Raw genomic sequence first — 19,967 nt, 5'->3', positions numbered from 1 at the left:
AAGATGAGTTCTAAGGTATCAAAAAAGCCTGAAAGAGCTCGTAAGGGTGTTACACTTAGCGTAAAACTAGACATAATTAAGCGTTTCGATCGTGGTGAACGAAGTAAGGACAAAGTGAGTTTGGCTTGTGGAAGTTGACAAAGATGATATTGAAGAGGTTTTGGCATCCCATGACCAAGAACTGATAGATGAAGAGCTGATGCAATTGGAAGAGGAAAGGATAACAATTGAAACCGAATGCAGTGGTGAACGGACTGAAAGTTAAGTCGTCCAGGAACTGAACGTGAAGCAACTGTGTGAGATTTTCGCTGCAATGATTGCAGAAAAGTATGATTTTAATTTTGAAAGGGTATGTAGGTTTAGGGCATATTTGCAAGCTGGTTCGAGTGTTTACAAAGAACTGTTATGATAGAAAAATGCGCGAGACTAAGCAGTCAAGCAAACTGTCGTTTTTCAAGCCTTCCACATCAGCCACAACAGACGATGAACCTTGATCTTCGACATCGAGGCAGGCAGACATAGAAAATGACCTGCCTGCCCTGATGGAAACCACCACCCCAACCCCCGGGCCGCGGACCGATACATTGCCGCGGAGAATGCAGCAGTAGCCGGGATGCACCCAACACATCTTTAAGAAAAAAGTCGAAATAAACAAGCTAATTAATTAGGTGCCACCCGGCATGTAGTTGTCGGCCCAGATCAGAGGCGATTGCCGATTGCGTCGCCTCTGATCTGGGCTGACATTTACGTGCCGGGCAGCAATTAATTAGCTTGTTTATTTCGGCTTTTTTCTTAAAGATGTGCTGGGTGCGTCCCGGCTACCACTGGACTGCTGCGTGCTTCGCGGATCAGTATCAGTCGCTGCCCGGAGGTTGGGGACCACTGCACCACCCCAACCTGCGACGACTCAGTCTAACACACCATCATCAGTGTGCTCGGCGCTGTCTTCCTGATTCCAGTAAGTGATACTACACTGTACATACATTATTTCTACTTTATATAGGCTGTGTATTTTTATGTGTTATTTGGTATGATTTGGCAGCTTCATAGCTTAAAGGTTACTGGAGAAAGTGTTTCTGCCGAGAGCACTTGCGTGAGATTTTCGCTACGGAGGACAGTGCAGCAATGATTGTAGAGAAGTATTTCTACTTTATATAGGCTGTGTATTTATCATATCGTTCTGCTTTTACTATATGTTACTGTTATTTTAGGTTTTATGTGTTATTTGGCATGATTTGGTAGGTTATTTTTGGGTCTGCGAACTTTCACAAATTTTTCCCATATAAATAAATGGTAATTGGTTCTTCCCTTTACGACATTCCGGCTTATGAACCATTTCATAGGAACGCTCTACCTTTGGATGGCGGGGGGAACCTGTATACCATAACCATGTAACTTTCTATTAATGGTATTTGATTGTGTTATCCTACAAGAGTATTCACTTCCACTGATAATATTTTGATGGAATGATCACTGAAACAACTACAGATTTATTGTAATGGGAACAGTACTCAGTATATGGCAAGCTAGTGACATCACTTAATGTTAAAGGTTTTATGAAGGCAAAGAACAATTCTTACAGCTGTGATCAAGTCTTAGAGCAGACTCAATCAGCTGAATGGCCTACTTCTGCTCCCATGTCTTATAAAACAATTGTTGATCTTTTCCTGTGGTTTATCCTGAATGAACAGCAATCCATCCTAAGGGTCACTATAAATTCCTTTTGATTCTTCAAGACTAGAGATATTTTTGTATATACTATAAGAAAAATGTAACTGTGCAATTCTGTTTGATGGTGATCTGCTTTCTAGAAATATCATGGTGCGGAAACAAGCAAAGGTTTATTCCATCAGAAAACAGTACTCAGGATATTCAAGGAACAGAAATGGCTCAATGTTACAGATTTATCTTTACTACAAACAATTTTTGATCATTTTCTGTGGTGTATCTGGAGTGAATAGGAAGAAGTCAATCCGAGGCAAAATCGAAGTTGAGTCTATTGTCTTATGCACAAGTTTATATATGCATAGGTGCAGAGAAAAACCTGCGGCAAAGCCATAGGCACATCGCTCCAGTTAATCAGCATTCAAAGAAAAACATAAATTAAATATGAATTATACATAATTTTTTACAAGAAAGAAAGAACACAATTAGAACCAAAAAATAGAAGTCCATTTTAGTGCAAAGTGATCGAAGTTGTCATAGTGTTGCTAAACAGTAGTGATTAGGGTTTAGACGGCTAGATCAAGAACTGAATAGTTGAAGGGAAATAGCCGTTCTGGAGCCTTATGCTGTTGGGCTTCAGGCTTCTGTATCTCTTGGCTGGCCTTTGATAATGGATGTTGGCTTCTTGAGGAAATGCCTCCAGTAGGTGTTGCTAATGGTGGAGAGAGTTGTGTCTGTGATGTATTGGGCAGAGTCCACTACTCTCTGCAGTCTCTTCACATTCGCTTTGCTGGCTGTACCAGACCATGATGTGGGATTCTTTCAGCAGTACATCTGTAGAAGTTTGTTCAGTGACAAGCTGAAACACCTTAACCTCCTAAGTAAGCAGAGGTGCTTTCCTGAGAATTGCATCTGTGTACTGAGCCCAGAACAGGTCACCTGATACGTTAACACCCAGGAATTTAAAGCTGCTGACTCTCTCCACTGCAGATCCCCCATACAGACTGGCATAAATTGCCCTCCTTCCTTCTTTTAGTTTAGTTTCAGTTCTTTAGTTTTACTGATGTTGAGCAAGAGATTTTTGTTGTGAACCGTTCAAATGGGTGTCCTATTTTTGTTTGGTAAGCCAACTTGTTACCACCTATATTTTGCTCAATAACAGGAGTGTCGTTGGCAAATTTGAAGATGTCATTAGAGCTGTGCTTAGCAACACAGTCATAGAGAATAGAGAAGGGGAGTAAGTACACAGCCTTGAGGTGCTCCTGTGTTGATAATTAGTAAATGTACAAGCCCTCACTGACTGAGGTCAGCTGATGAAGATCCAGTTGCAGAGTGAGGTACAGCAGTCCAGGTCTTGAAGCTTAATGGTGAGTGTGAATGTGATGATTGTGTTTAATACCAAACTGTAGTTTATAAACAGCAGCATTTCCATGAGTTCCTCTTGTCCAGATCATCCAGAGCAGAGTGAAGATCCAGAAAAAAACGCATCTGCTATTGGCCTATTATAGTGGTAGGCAAATTGGAGTGGATCTATGTTATCCCTCAGGCATGAGCTACTCCGCACTGTAACCAATCCCTTGAAGCACTTCATTTTAATTGAAGTAAATAATCCCGGGTAGTAGTCATTGAGGTGGATCATTGGGTACCAGTATAAACTGGTCAGATTTTTAGTACTTGGAGTTACACCATCTGGAACAGATGTCTTTTGTAGATTTGCACTTTTGAAGGATGCCCGAGTGTTGGCCTTAGAGACTGAAATTACAGGGTCATCCAGAGATGGATTGGGGAGGAGGTGGGGTTAGGCTTATTTAGGTGTTTCATAGTTCTCCCCATCAAAGCATGGTAAAAAGCATTGATCTCCTCCAGGAGTAATGGGTCACTGCTACTTAATCTAGCTGATCTCGCCTTGTAGCAAGTTATATTGTGCAAGCCCTGCTAAAGCTGTTCAGTGTTCATCAGTGATTCCAGTTTAGTCCAAAATAACCTCTTTGTACTTGCAATAGCCTTCTGGAGGTTATACCTGGATTCCTCATATGACTCTGGGTTACCAGCTCGAAACACCACAGATCTAGCTCTTAGCAGATTACAAATCTTCTGGTTTATCCAGTACTTCATTTATCCAGTGCTTCAATTAAAGGAACTCTTGAAACTTTTCTGTAGGTACACACTCATCCACGTTTGTTCTCATGAAGTCAGTGACAGCTATGGCATGTTCAGTTAGCTCTGCTGATAAATGTTTATAAGTAGTCCAGTCCACCAACTCAAAACAATCCCAAAATCACTCTTCCACCTCTGCTGTCTACCTCTTCACTGCTACCAGACTCTTCAGTCTTTGTCTGTATGCAGTATAGCAGTGGCTGGGTGTGCCGAGTCCTCTAGTATTGCTGGTGATGTGTTGATAGGTAGACACTCCTTCAAGCTAGCCTGATTAAAGTCTCCCACCACAAAGTTTCAGTCCTCAGGATATGCTGCTTTATTCTTGCTGATTATAGCCCTTACTTCCTCAAGTGCTAACTTGATGTCTGCCTGAGATGAGATATAGAGAGCAGTTAGGATAATGATGGAGAACTCCCACAGAAGATAAAATAGTCAGCATTTAATCACCAGGTATTTCAGGCATATCCTCTCATTCCACCACCCAGTGAAGGGATGATGTAAAGTCTTTCTGCAGAGAGTGGTGCGGACAGCCCAGCACATCTGTAGTTGTAAACTTCCCATGATTCAGGTGTAAAAAAAAAGGTCCGAAGGATCATTGGGGACCCGAGTCACCCCAACCACAATCTATTCCAGATGCTACCATCCGGGAAACGGTACAGTAGCATTAAAGCCAGGACTAACAGTCTCTGGGACAGCTTCTTCCACCAGGCCATCAGACTGATTAATTCATGCTGATTTGAGTGTATTTCTGTGTTACGTTGACTGTTCTATTTATTATAAATTACTATGATTGCACATTGCACATTTAGATGGAAATGTAACGTAAAGAGTTTTACTCCTCATACATGGGAAGGATGTAAGAAATAAAGTGAATTCAATTCAATATAATCACAAATTCTTCTGAAAATAGGCATTGTGCTAATGTAAGGATTACAACAGCTATCTATCTTAGGTCCTCACAAATAACAGAGTGACAAAGGATAAATCATCTGTTATGTTAAATAAAAGATTTATGTTGGCCAGTGCTGGGGTGAACTTGCTCTTCTCCCAACAAGTCCATGGGTTCCTTTAAGTTGAAACTGAGGTTCGTTTCACTGTTTTGTCTAAAGGACAGCATCTCCAACAATGCAGTATTTCTTTATTATTAGTAGGCATAGTCACAGTCATAGTCATACTTTATTGATCCCGGGGGAAATTGGTTTTCATTACAGTTGCACCATAAGTAATAAATAGTAATAGAACCATAAATAGTTAAATAGTAATATGTAAATTATGCCAGTAAATTATGAAATAAGTCCAGGACCAGCCTATTGGCTCAGGGTGTCTGACCCTCCAAGGGAGGAGTTGTAAAGTTTGATGGCCACAGGCAGGAATGACTCCCTATGACGCTCTGTGCTGCATCTCGGAGGAATGAGTCTCTGGCTGAATGTACTCCTGTGCCCACCCAGTACATTATGTAGTGGATGGGAGACATTGACCAAGATGGCATGCAACTTAGACAGCATCCTCTTTTCAGACACCACCGTGAGAGAGTCCAGTTCCATCCCCACAACATCACTGGCCTTACGAATGAGTTTGTTGATTCTGTTGGTGTCTGCTACCCTCAGCCTGCTGCCCCAGCACACAACAGCCAACATGATAGCACTGGCCACCACAGACTCGTAGAACATCTTCAGCATCGTCCAGCAGATATTAAAGGACCTCAGTCTCCTCAGGAAATAGAGACAGCTCTGACCCTTCTTGTAGACAGCCTCAGTGTTCTTTGACCAGTCCAGTTTATTGTCAATTCGTATCCCCAGGTATTTGTAATCCTCCACCATGTCCACACTGACCCCCTGGATGGAAACAGGGGTCACCGGTACCTTAGCTGTCCTCAGGTCTACCACCAGCTCCTTAGTCTTTTTCACATTAAGCTGCAGATAATTCTGCTCACACCATGTGACAAAGTTTCCTACCATAGCCCTGTACTCAGCCTGATCTCCCTTGCTGATGCATCCAACTATGGCAGAGTCATCCGAAAACTTCTGAAGATGACAGGACTCTGTGCAGTAGTTGAAGTCCGAGGTGTAAATGGTGAAGGGAAAGGGAGACAAGACAGTCCCCTGTGGAGCCCCAGTGCTGCTGATCACTCTGTCGGACACACAGTGTTGCAAGCACACGTACTGTGGTCTGCCAGTCAGGTAATCAAGAATCCATGACACCAGGGAAGCATCCACCTGCATCGCTGTCAGCTTCTCCCCCAGCAGAGCAGGGCGGATGGTGTTGAACGCACTGGAGAAGTCAAAAAACATGACCCTCACAGTGTTCGCTGGCTTGTCCAGGTGGGTGTAGACACGGTTCAGCAGGTAGACAATGGCATCCTCAACTCCTAGTCGGGGCTGGTAGGCGAACTGGAGGGGATCTAAGTGTGGCCTGACCATAGGCTGGAGCAGCTCCAGAACAAGTCTCTCCAGGGTCTTCATGATGTGGGAGGTCAATGCCACCGGTCTGTAGTCATTGAGGCCACTGGGGCGCGGCATCTTCGGCACAGGGACGAGGCAGGACATCTTCCACGGTACAGGAACCCTCCGGAGCCTCAGGCTCATGTTGAATACATGGCGAAGTACTCCACATAGGTGAGGGGCACAGGCTTTGAGCACCCTGATACTGACACCATCCGGTCCTGCAGCCTTGCTTGGGTTGAGATGTTTCAGCTGTCTTCTCACCTGTTCAGCTGTGAAGCCCATCGTGGTGGTTTTGTGTGGGGAAGGGGTATAGTCATGAGAGCAGGGTGGGGGACTGTGAGGAGGGGTAGGAGGGGAGAGTGGAATATGTGTTGGTTGGGGGCTGACAACAGATGGCTCATGTGGGGGATGGGCAGGGGCCACAGTGTCAAATCTGTTAAAGAACAGGTTAAGTTCATTGGCCCTGTCCACACTGCCTTCAGCTCCTCCGTTGCTAGTTTACCCGAACCCAGTGATGGTCCTCATCCCCCTCCAGACCTCTCTCATGTTGTTCTGCTGGAGTTTCCACTCAAGCTTCCTCCTGTACCTGCCTTTAGCCTCCCTGATCCTGGCCTTCAGGTCCCTCTGTATTGCCCTCAGCTCCTCCCTATTTCCATCTCTAAACGCCCTCTTTTTAGCGTTCAGGATGTCCTTAATGTCCTTTGTCACCCATGGCTTGTTATTTGAATAACAAAGGACAGTTCTTGTTGGAACATTGCAGTCCACACAGAGGTTGATGTAATCAGTGATGCACTCTGTGAGCCCATCAATATCCTCTCCATGTGGCTCAGAGTGCCTGCCAGTCTGTCACCTCAAAACAACCCTGGAGTGCCTCATAAGCCTCCTCCGACCATTTCCTCACTGTCCTCGAGGTTGCAGGTTTACTCTTCACCAGAGGCACACAGCAGGGTTTTAGATGCACCAGGTTGTGATCTGATCTTCCCAGTGGGGGGAGGGGAGAGGAGCAGTATGCATCCTTAACGTTAGCGTACATCAAATCCAGAGTCCTCTCCCCTCTGGTTGTACAGCTCACATACTGCGTGAAGTTGGGAGTGTTCTAGCCATGGTAACCTGGTTGAAGTCACCCGAGATGGTAATGAGGGCACTCGGGTGCTGGGTTTGTAATCTGGCTATAGAAACATAGAAAAATAGGTGCAGGAGTAGGCTATTCGGCCCTTCGAGCCTGCACCGCCATTTATTATGATCATGGCTAATCATCCAACTCAGAACCCCGCCCGAGACTTCCCTCCATACCCCCTGATCCCCGTAGCCACAAGGGCCATATCTAACTCCCTCTTAGGTATAGCCAATGAACTGGCCTCAACTGTTTCCTGTGGCAGAGAATTCCACAGATTCACCACTCTCTGTGTGAAGAAGTTTTTCCTAATCTCGGTCTTAAAAGGCTTCCCTTTTATCCTCAAACTGTGACCCCTTGTTCTGGACTTCCCCAACATCGGGAACAATCTTCCTGCATCTAGCCTGTCCAATCCCTTTAGGATTTTATACGTTTCAATCAGATCCCCCTTCAATCTTCTAAATTCCAACGAGTACAAGCCCAGTTCATCCAGTCTTTCTTCATATGAAAGTCTTGCCATCCCAGGAATCAATCTGGTGAACCTTCTTTGTCCTCCCTCTATGGCAAGGATGTCTTTCCTCAGATTAGGGGACCAAAACTGCACACAATACTCCAGGTGTGGTCTCACCAAGGCCTTGTACAACTGCAGTAGTACCTCCCTGCTCCTGTACTCGAATCCTCTCGCTATAAATGCCAGCATACCATTCGCCTTTTTCACCGCCTGCTGTACCTGCATGCCCACTTTCAATGACTGGTGTATAATGACACCCAGGTCTCGTTGCACCTCCCCTTTTCCTAATCGGCCACCATTCAGATAATAATCTGTTTTCCTATTTTTGCCACCAAAGTGGATAACTTCACATTTATCCACATTAAATTGCATCTGCCATGAATTTGCCCACTCACCCAACCTATCCAAGTCACCCTGCATCCTCTTAGCATCCTCCTCACAGCTAACACTGCCACCCAGCTTCGTGTCATCCGCAGACTTGGAGATGCTGCATTTAATTCCCTCATCCAAGTCATTAATATATATTGTAAACAACTGGGGTCCCAGCACTGAGCCTTGCGGTACCCCACTAGTCACCGCCTGCCATTCTGAAAAGGTCCCGTTTATTCCCACTCTTTGCTTCCTGTCTGCTAACCAATTCTCCATCCACATCAATACCTTACCCCCAATACCGTGTGCTTTAAGTTTGCACACTAATCTCCTGTGTGGGACCTTGTCAAAAGCCTTTTGAAAATCCAAATATACCACATCCACTGGTTCTCCCCTATCCACTCTACTAGTTACATCCTCAAAAAATTCTATGAGATTCGTCAGACATGATTTTCCTTTCACAAATCCATGCTGACTTTGTCCGATGATTTCACCGCTTTCCAAATGTGCTGTTATCACATCCTTGATAACTGACTCCAGCAGTTTCCCCACCACCGACGTTAGGCTAACCGGTCTATAATTCCCCGGTTTCTCTCTCCCTCCTTTTTTAAAAAGTGGGGTTACATTAGCCACCCTCCAATCCTCAGGAACTAGTCCAGAATCTAACGAGTTTTGAAAAATTATCGCTAATGCATCCACTATTTCTTGGGCTACTTCCTTAAGCACTCTAGGATGCAGACCATCTGGCCCCGGGGATATATCTGCCTTCAATCCCTTCAATTTACCTAACACCACTTCCCTACTAACATGTATTTCGCTCAGTTCCTCCATCTCACTGCACCCTCTGTCCCCTACTATTTCCAGAAGGTTATTTATGTCCTCCTTAGTGAAGACAGAACCAAAGTAATTATTCAATTGGTCTGCCATGTCCTTGCTCCCCATAATCAATTCACCTGTTTCTGTCTGTAGGGGACCTACATTTGTCTTTACCAGTCTTTTCCTTTTTACATATCTATAAAAGCTTTTACAGTCAGTTTTTATGTTCCCTGCCAGTTTTCTCTCATAATCTTTTTTCCCCTTCCTAATTAAGCCCTTTGTCCTCCTCTGCTGAACTCTGAATTTCTCCCAGTCCTCAGGTGAGCCACTTTCTCTGGCTAATTTGTGTGCTTCTTCTTTGGAATTGATACTATCCCTAATTTCTCTTGTCAGCCACGGGTGCACTACCTTCCTTGATTTATTCTTTTGCCAAACTGGAATGAACAATTGTTGTAGTTCATCCATGCAACCTTTAAATGCTTGCCATTGCATATCCACTGTCAATCCTTTAAGTGTCATTTGCCAGTCTATCTTATCTAATTCACGTCTCATACCTTCAAAGTTACCCCTCTTTAAGTTCAGAACCTTTGTTTCTGAATTAACTATGTCACTCTCCATCTTAATGAAGAATTCCACCATATTATGGTCACTCTTACCCAAGGGGCCTCTCACGACAAGATTGCTAATTAACCCTTCCTCATTGCTCAAAACTCAGTCCAGAATAGCCTGCTCTCTAGTTGCTTCCTCGACATGTTGGTTCAAAAAACCATCGCGCATACATTCCAAGAAATCCTCTTCCTCAGCACCTTTACCAATTTGGTTCACCCAATCTACATGTAGATTGAAGTCACCCATTATAACTGCTGTTCCTTTATTGCACACATTTCTAATTTCCTGTTTAATACCATCTCCGACCTCACTACTACTGTTAGGTGGCCTGTACACAACTCCCACCAGCGTCTTCTGCCCCTTAGTGTTACGCAGCTCTACCCATATCGATTCCACATCTTCCCGGCTGATGTCCTTCCTTTCTATTGCGTTAATCTCTTCTTTAACCAGCAACGCCACCCCACCTCCCCTTCCTTCATGTCTATCCCTCCTGAATATTGAATATCCCTGAACGTTGAGCTCCCATCCTTGGTCACCCTGGAGCCATGTCTCTGTGATCCCAACTATATCATAATCATTAATAACAATCTGCACTTTCAATTCATCCACCTTATTACGAATGCTCCTTGCATTGACACACAAAGCCTTCAGGCGCTCTTTTACAACTCTCTTAGCCCTTATACAATTATGTTGAAAAGTGTATGACGGTGTAAATAATGTTGCACGCCGACATCGGGTTGGCAGAGGGAGGAATGTACACAACAACCACAATTACATGCATAAAGTTGCATAATTGTGCATAAAATTGCATAAAGAAGGTCACCTGCAGGACTGTTAACCATTATCTTCTTCCTCAGAGCCAAACATAGTCACACAAGCATGAAAATGGTCCCTTCAGCCCAACTGGCCCATGCTGACCAAGATGCCCTGATCTAAGCTAGTTGCAGTTGCCCATATTTGACCATATGCCTCTGAACTTTTCCTATCCATACAGCTGTCCAAGTACCTTATAACTGTTATCAATGTGCTTAGCTTAACCACTTTCTCTGGAAGCTCATTCCATATATTGACCACCCACTGGGTGAAAAAATTGCATGTTACACTCCCCCCTCCTCACCTTTAACCTATGTGCTCTAGTACTTGATTCTCAAATTTTGAATCAAGATGCAGTGAAATTTATAAATGGAAGAGGTCTTAGTGGTGCAACTGCATTTTGAAGAGGAAAAGGTCCTTTAAGTGTTTTGTCATCAGAAGGCTGGCACACAGTCACTATGGTCACAATTACAGACTATGCCATTTATAACCTTGTTTTGATCGTTTGAGGGAGATGATCCTGCATGAATAGTTCAAATAGAAATTCAATGCACATTCAACTACAGTGGCAACAATATGTTTAAGAGCTTTGAAAAGTAAGGAAGCCAGGAGAGAGTATATAAATTGCAAATGGTGTAGTTTTTCCATTTGATTGGGATTCTGAGAGGGAGAACAGTATTTGGGGAGATACATAGAATAACTTAAGTGGCAGCTGGCATGAGAACTAAGAAGAGAAGTTACCAGCAGTCACGTGAGGAAAGTAGTAGGTGCTCGGTATCACAAACCAACTAGTTTGGAAGAGGGAATGGGAGAGAAATAGGACAATGGATGGAAGGCAGATCTGGGGAAAAGGCTTATAAGGGAAGGGAGCTGAGAGAAAAATGTCTCTGTGCTATCATGGTTGGGCAGAAACACTTTTAGTAATAATTCTGACTAAATAGTCTCATTATATAACTAATGAAACCCAAGATAAACTAATATAACCAACAATAATAAGCACAAGAGATTCTGCAGATGCTGTAAGTCCAGAGTAACGCACACAAAATGCTGGAGGAACTCAGAAGGTCAGGCAGCATCCATGGAAAAGAATAAAGACAGCCAACAGTCATGTTTATTTTATGTTAAGTTGAAATTGGAATTAGTTTATTAGTGTCTGGTGGATTGGAGACCCTCAGTGATTGCCAGACCACTCACTGGTGAAGCTGGACTCTGGCAGCCAGTAAACATCCATTTCAGTGATCAGCTTCCACCGGGAACTTTCTATCGGCTTGGATCTCTGAATGGTGAGAGGCCTCAGTATGAGTGAGATTGCAAGATGGACCTAGACCAGGCAGCATCAGTTTGGGTCAAGCAAGGAGAAGAGAGGGAAGGAGTGGAATGAGGGAATTATTTTTCTTTAATTTATTCATTTTCTGGGATCTGGATGTCACAGCAAAGCCAGCGTTTATTGGCCACCCCTAGTTATTGACCTTCAAAGATGGGAGAGAGCCACCTTCTTGAACTGTTGCAGTCCTTCTGGTGAAGGTATCCCACAATGTCCTTGGGCAGGAAGTTCCAGGACTTAAACACAGATGCAGGAATAGTGATATGTTTCTCACCAGGATGATACATGATGTGGAGGGAACCTAAAGAGAGTAGGTTCTCCTCCAGGTCCTCCTTGAAGGCAACTGTTGCAGGTTTAAGAGAGGTTGCCAGAGTAGCCAGGGTAAGCAACTATGCAGAATTTCTTATTTGCTACACACTGCAGCTACAATGTACCAGTAACGAGTGGAATGAATGTTTATGGTGGTAGATTGAACACCAATCAAAGGACAGACTTTGTCCTGGATCCTGCTGTGCTTCCTGAGAGATGTTGCCTCATCAAGGCACGTTACGAGTATTCTATCAATCCTGACCTTGAAGTGCCAGGAGGTGAGTTATTCAGTAATGGACACCCAGCTTCTGACTTATCTTGTAGTCACAATATCTATGTGGCTAGTCCATTTGAATTTCTGGTCAAAGGTAAGACACAGGTTATTAATTTTGGGAGGCTTGTGATGGTAAGGCACTGAATGACAAGAATGGTGGTCAGCCTCTCTTATTTAAGATAATCACTGCCAAACACATTGTAGCACCAATGCTGCTCGTCAGTTATCAGGCCAAGACTGCATTGGGTCTAGTTTTTGATAAATGCAGGCCTGGGGCGCTTCCTTTCACTAATGCAGCTGAACACTGTGCAGTCATCAGTAAACATATCCATTTACCTCACATCAAGTCAAGTCAAGTCACTCTTTATTGTCATTTCGACCATAACTGCTGGTACAGTACACAGTAAAAATGAGACAATGTTTCTCAGGACCATGGTGCTACATGAACAATACAAAAACTACACTGAACTACGTAAAACAACACAAAACTACACTAGACTACAGACCTACCCAGGACTGCATAAAGTGCACAAAACAGTGCGGGCATTACAATAAATAATAAACAAGACAATATGCATAGTCACATCACCGATAAAGCTGAGGAAAATCATTAGGCTAAGCACACTGCTGTGAGGGGAATTGAAAATCAAAATTATCAGAAGCTTGAAGTATGAAATAAAAGCAGAAAATGCTGGAAATTTTTAGCAAATCAGGAAGCATCCCAGAGAGAGCAAAAGAATGAACATTTTAGCGCTGATGAAGGGTTTTCAATCTAAAACAGTATCTCTTTCTCTTGCCATAGGTGCTGGCTGGCCTGCTGAAGTTTAATATATTTTATTTTATTTTATTTTAGAGATACAGCACAGTAACAGGCCCTTCTGGACCAATGAGTCTGCGCTGTCCAATTACACCGATGTGATTTATTAGCTTGCAAACCCATACAATGTGGAATGTGGGAGGAAACTGGAGCACCCAGAGCAAACCCACATGGACACAGGGGAAATGTAGAAACTCCTTACAGACGACAGTGGAATTGAATCCGGGTTCACTGCCTCTGCAACAACATTATGCTAACTGCTACACTATCACACTGTCCTAACATTTTCTGTTTTGTTCCTCCAGTGATTCTCTAGGATTGGGTGGGTTGTCCTTCAAAAGTCACACCCCTTTTCTTTCATACAAAACATGACTGCAACCTTTGAAGTGTGCCCATTGACTTGAGTTTTATTGGAGCTCTTTAACATCACAATCAGACAAATACTACCTGATGTCAAAGGACATCACCCTCAGCATTGCCCACGTTTGGTTCAAGGCTGTGATGATGTTTGCAACCAAGTGGTCCTAGAAAAATCTAAACTAGACATCAGTGAGCAAGTTAATGAAGACTCAGTGCCATTTGACAGCACTGTCCCAGCATCTGCCGAAGACTGAGAGAATACTTACCAGGTGTCAATTAGCCAGATTTGACTTGTTCTATTTTCTTATAATGAGAAAGACGTGCAGCTTGGAAGTACTTTTTGGCTAACTTTGGGAGAGCATTTGGAAAAGGTTATGTTTAGTGTTATGTGCTTTAGTGAAAATCAAATCTTGGCAGTTTTAAAAGCCTGTTTTTCCCTCCAGATATTGCAAAACAAAACTTCAGCTTTTTGCAGCTTTTTGAGGCAACCTCACTCACTTTATATTGGGAGGGCTTTGTCCACAGCAGTGGGAGGGGTGAAATATTAGATGACGGGTATTTGCCAGTAACTGGTCTACCACATTGAAGCCAAAGTACCACAGCTCCTATTTTGAGTGGCAAACATTGCTGAGGTAATATTTTCCACAGTTTTACCCCCAACTTTGTCAACTATTATCTGCAGTTTGGTTGAAGCTTCCAGTTATATTTGTTCTGTAATAGTTTAGTTTTGATGCAAGCTGTATATAAAGTACTATTTAACTTCCACGTGATTGGCTGGACAACATACCAAATCTGGTCCTAGGAATTCAAAAAAAGCCTAAAATAATTTTCATTTACATCATTTCACACCCAGTCTGTACTTATCTTTTCTTGGTGCCTCTATATGGCACAGCATCTCACCATTTTAACTCTAATTTTACCATGTATAATGGATGTTTGGCAAATGGAAATCACAGACACAGAAATGTCCAACATTTCAAGATACAGGATTGAATGCAGCAAAGTGGTTAATTTGGCATGGTGTTTGTTACTGATTTTGTGCAGAAACGTGAAATAGAATTTCACTTCAGTGCATTGCCTGGGTAAGTTTAAAATGCCAACACCCAGGACGTCATCCAGTAACCACTTTATTCTGTAGCAACAATCATTAGTGACAAAAACCACGAGAATGTGTCAGAATATTTCACACCCAATAGGTCCAGCTAAATTTTTTCTTAATATGCAGATATGGGAGCATAATTAACTGTACCTTTAACTTTCTTGCCAATCAAAAATCTACCAATATCTGCCTTAAATACACCCAGTGGCTTGGCTTCCACAGCCCTCTGTGGCAACAAATTTACCGTTTCACTACCCTCATATCATTTTTAAAAGGTCATCCTTTATTCCGAGACTCTGCCCTTGGATCCTCGACTCTGAATAACGGCAACATCCTCTCCGCTCTATCAAGGCTTTTCAGTATCCTGTAGTATGAAATCCCCAATCATCCTTCTGAATTCTATTAAGTACAGGCCATAGATATCAAACACTCCTCATACATTAAGCCTTTCATTCCTGTGTCATTTTTGCAAACATCCTCTGGACCTTCTCCAGGGCCTGCATCTCCTTCCTTAGATAAGGTGCCCAAATCTGCTCACAATATTCCAATGTGTTCTAACTCCTTATAATCCTTGAGATCATGTCGATTGCTCCAGGCGATGGTCTAAAACTGGCTCGTGTCTCCGGAAGGATCTTCTGGGCTGAAGGCTTGAGTCAGTTGTTCATGATGCGGGTGAGGGTCTTTCCTGCTGTTGCTCACAGGGAAATTCCACGATTGTTTCCGCATTCAGATCCATCGCCTTTCCTTTTGTAGATGGTAACGATTGCTGAGTCTCTAAAGTCTGCTGGTACATCTTCATTTATCCAGATCTTGACCTGTCTTGAATGCGAAAGAACTTTCAAAGCCAAGGTTGGACTCATAAGCCACTTGAGAGCCCATAAGTAGATCAACTGAACGAAGACCATCATCCTCGACCTTGAGGGATAGCCACGACGACACCTTGAGCAGTATATCCTTGATTATATATTCTAGTCCTCTCAAAATGAATCCTAACTTTGCATTTGCCTTCATTAAATACAACCTTAACCTGAAAGTTAGCCTTGATGGAATCCTAAACTAAGACTCCCAAATCTCTTTGAATCAGAATTATTATCATTGACTTAGATGACATGAAATTTGTAACACCTCTGATTTCTGAATTCTCTTTCCATCTAGAAAATAGTCTACACCTTTACTTTTCCTGCCAAATCACATAACCCCACACTTCCATACACTGCATTCCATCTGCCATTTCTTTGCTCACTCTCCCAACTTGCCCAAATTCCTTTGCAAATTCCCTGTCTCCATGACATTACTTAACCTTCCACATATTTTGGTATCATCTGCAAGCTTGGCCACAATGCCATCAGTTCTCTCATCCAGATCAATAATTTATGTAGTGAAAAGTTGAAGATCCAACTTTTTCTTGCAATGCCAACAAGTCCCCATTTAGTTAAAATAGAAAATCACCCTGATATAAAGAGAGATAAAGAGCTTAGCTTTATTTGTCACATGTACATTGAAACATATAGTGAACTGTGTTGTTTTTGCATCAGGTCAAATCAGCGAGGATTGTGCTGGGCAGCTTGCGAGTGTTGCTATGCTTTCAGTGCCAACATAACATGTCCACTGTACATCTTTGAAATGTGAAAGGAAACTGGAGCACATGGAGGAGGCCCATACAGTCTTGGGAAGATGTGCAAATTCCTTACAGACAGTGGTAGGATTCGAACCCCTACCCAATATTTTTTTCCCAATGTATTTATTTATAATAGGAATCGAGGTATCTGTGAAATAGTAAATCAGAGTTTTGGGGTTGGTGTTGTTGAGCCACGTCCTTGGGATGTGGGGAAAATCCACATAGAGAAAATGCAAACTCCACTCAGACAGTATGCAAGATCAGCATTGAACCTGGATGCCTAGAACTATGAGGCAGGAGCTCTGTTAGTTGTACCAACGTGCTGCCCTTGGCAAGCAGTGGGCAGATCCTGCCTCATAGGATGCTAACCAATATTTTGGATCCATTCTTTTTATTAGATACAACATTTATAAATAACAATCCAAATATGAAAAGCAGATTTGAGACATCTCACTTACCGGTACCTTTAGCTTAAAATCATCTCGACTGAACCTCAGGTTAAGATCAGAGATTGCTCTCTGAAAGATTCCTGAAGGCCGAAGTACGAGAACTAATTGAAGGTTTCCTGGAAATGTTCCCTAGAATAAGAAAAAAAAGAGTGGTCAACTTAATTCCCTAAAAATTCTCTTCTGAAGAGTGATGTAGACAACTGTTGCAAGGCCATGAATTGTGTTTCACTGGATGGTTATTTTTCCAGTGCTGTAATTCATTTCATTCTGGGGGGAGGGGAAGAACAACTGTGATAATTTCCAAGTCAAATGAAACACTTTGGAAATTTGACTGAGCATTCCTGATTATCCCATGCTGACAACATGATTTCCACATTACTTATGGCAGGATATAGTAGCCCCTATTGAAAGAAGGCTTCCAGAGGCAAGACAATGGAAAGTTTTTCCCAACACAACTCAACCCCCTGTTCAGACTTTTATTTCAGACTGCTGACTTTAATTCTAATGGTACTGCCGCCTTTAAATTTGAAATTCAGTTGGAGCACAAGAGGGGAGCAGCCATTTTGTTTTGGCTGGATTTTTTCCAGGCGGACTGAAGCACACTTACATAATCACGTGTTGTCTTTCCTTTGTTTACACCATCGTAAGTCATTGTCTGTAAGCTTTGGCTTAGTTCTTAAAGGACAGTGCTATCTGTGTACTTCCTGCACAAGAAGAGCAGTACATCTCCTGTCCTACTCCCCACGACCTCTCTCACAAAGCTTCCCCGACACTTCTTTCCCCTCCAAACACCAGTCAGGCCCACAACTGATGGTTATTTGTTTTAACAGTGTGCTGGGATGGCTGACTTTTTCCATGTGCACAGTAGTGCACACAGAGGGGTGAGTGTGTGTGTGTGTGTGTGTGTGTGTGTGTGTGTGCGCGCGCGCGTGTGGCCTCTGTTGGTCGTGGTCCACCATGGGTACTGCGCCTCTGGTAGTCACTGGTTTGTTGAGCAGCCTCGACTGTGGCTATTGAGGCCAATCTTGGAACGGCAGACTCTGTCACAGTTGCTGCATGTGTAGGGCGTTGTGGAATTTTGTCTGCTGTCCGCTGTGCTCTCCGTTTAGCTCTCCGCTCCTCAAACTGACTCAGGATCACTCTTTCACCTTGCTCTAGGTGTTGCTGAAGAGTACCTCGCCATTTGTTGCGGTCATCTGCTGTATCCTCCCAGGAGTCTGTGTTGATTTTTAAGGCTTTCATGTCGCGCTTGCAGAGCTCCTTGAAGCGAAGCTGGGGTCTACCAACGTTCCTCTTGCCTGTTGTTAGTTCTCCACAGAGGATGTCCTTTGGCAGTCTATCATCCTTCATACAACAGACATGGCCCAGCCAGCGTGTCTGCGTTGTCTTAAAAGCATGAACATTGTGGGAAGTCCAGCGCAGGAGAGGACCTCAGATTTTGGAACTTTATCTCTCCAGGTGGTGCCGAGGATGCGGCGAAGGCTTTGCAGGTGAAAGCTATTGAGTTTCCTCTCCTGCTTGGAGTAGATGGTCCAAGTCTCGCTACCATACAGGAGGATGCTGATAATGCATGCATTGTACACAGCAGTCTTGGTCTTTGTAGCGAGTTTTGGATTCTCCCAGACCCGCGGGGAGAGTCCAGTAAGGATCAATGCTGCTTTGCCACTACGCCTATTGATTTCAGCATCAAGGAAGAGAGCGTCGCTAATGGTCGCCCCCAAGTATGTGAACTCGTGGACCACTTCTAGATCGTAATTGTCGATGGTAATGACTGGTGTCTCCACTACGTTCTGAGCGAGGACATTTGTTTTCTTTAGGCTGATGGTAAGCCTGAAGTCCTTGCATGCCTTAGAGAAGTGGTCCATGAGAGTTTGTAGTTGCTGTTTGGTGTGCGAGGTTATAGCAGCGTCATCGGCAAAGTGCATTAAGATCTTTCACACCTTTGTTCTTGCTCTCAGGTGTGGAGGGTTGAACGGCCACCCATCAGACGTGGTGTGCATGTAGATGCCTTCTGTCGCTATCCCAAACGCGTGCTTCAATAGCAGAGAGAAGAAGATGCTGAATAATGTTGGGGCCAACACGCATTCTTGTTTGACTCCACTACGAATAGCAAAGGGTTCTGATGAGCTGCCATCGTACTGAACAGTAGTCCTCATGTCGTCATGGAACAACTTGATGATACCTTGGAGTTTCGAGGGACAGCCGATCTTGAGGAGAATCTGAAAGAGCCCATCCCTGCTGACAAGGTTGAAAGCCTTGGTCAAGTCGATGAAAGCAACATAGAGGGGTTTCTGTTGTTCCCTGCTCTTCTCCTGGAGTTGACGGAGTGAGAAAATCATGTCGACAGTTGACTTCCGTGCGCGAAAACCACATTGGGACTCAGGGTAGACTGTTCTGCCAGAGTTTATAGATGTGCTAGAGTTACACGAGCAAAGACTTTGTGGACAATACTCAGGAAGGAGATACCCCTGTAGTTGTTGCAGTCAGTCCTATCACCCAATGTTCTTGTACAAAGTGCTGATTTTGGAGTTGCGCATAACTTGTGGTACGGCTCCTTCCTTCCAGCACTGACGGAGGACCTTGTGTAAAGGTTGGAGGAGTGAGCTCTTGCAGTGTTTGATCGGGTCTGGAGGAATCCGATCATTGCCAGGAGCTTTCCCTGGGGCCAGACTGTCGATTGCCTTGCTGAGGTCCTCAATGGTTGGTTTTGAGTCGAGTTCTTCAGTGACTGGTAGACAATCGATGGCATCAATGGCTGAGCTAACAACAACATTTTCCAAGTAGAGATCAGAGTAGTGTTCTACCCAGCGTTCCATCTTTTATCGGTGATTATTTCACTGCTGGATGACCTCCAAGGTGCTGTCTTGCTATGCGATGGGCCAAGGGCCTTCTTGATATCGTCATACATGGATCTGATGTTGCCTGACACAGCTGCTGTCTGAATGTCCTCACTGAGCTGGAGCCAGTACTCATTTGCACACTGCCTTGCAGTCTGTTGCACTTTGCTTCTAACAGCTCGAAGTGCCTGGAGTGTTTTGTCAGATGGTGAGCACTTGTACTCTGAGAGAGCTGCACACTTGGCTTCGATGACAAGAGTCATGATGTTGGACTTTGCCTCAAACCAGTCACTGCTGTTTGTGGTCTTTCTTCCAAAGATAGAGAGTGCTGATTCGCGGATGGTGTCGCGAAGGTATGACCATTGTTCTGTTGCAGTATCTC

At 43.8% G+C, this 19,967-nt stretch overlaps 1 protein-coding gene across 7 annotated transcripts in view; it reads right to left on the bottom strand.

Annotated features, from left to right (window-relative positions):
• Positions 1 to 19,967, bottom strand: part of mcf2la (mcf.2 cell line derived transforming sequence-like a) — a 240,729-nt gene that overhangs the window by 122,942 nt on the left and 97,820 nt on the right. For all 7 annotated transcript variants that reach the window (XM_072260875.1, XM_072260874.1, XM_072260873.1 and 4 more), the window contains one exon: positions 16,758 to 16,877. In XM_072260875.1, the coding sequence (XP_072116976.1) occupies positions 16,758 to 16,877 (120 nt within the window). The remainder of the gene's footprint in view (positions 1 to 16,757; positions 16,878 to 19,967) is intronic.

This window comes from Mobula birostris, chromosome 6 (assembly GCF_030028105.1).
Source record: "Mobula birostris isolate sMobBir1 chromosome 6, sMobBir1.hap1, whole genome shotgun sequence".
NCBI classification, from domain to species: Eukaryota; Metazoa; Chordata; class Chondrichthyes; order Myliobatiformes; family Myliobatidae; genus Mobula; species Mobula birostris.
Note: the sequence above shows the minus strand (reverse complement) of the source record. Positions and strands in the feature narration are given on the sequence as shown.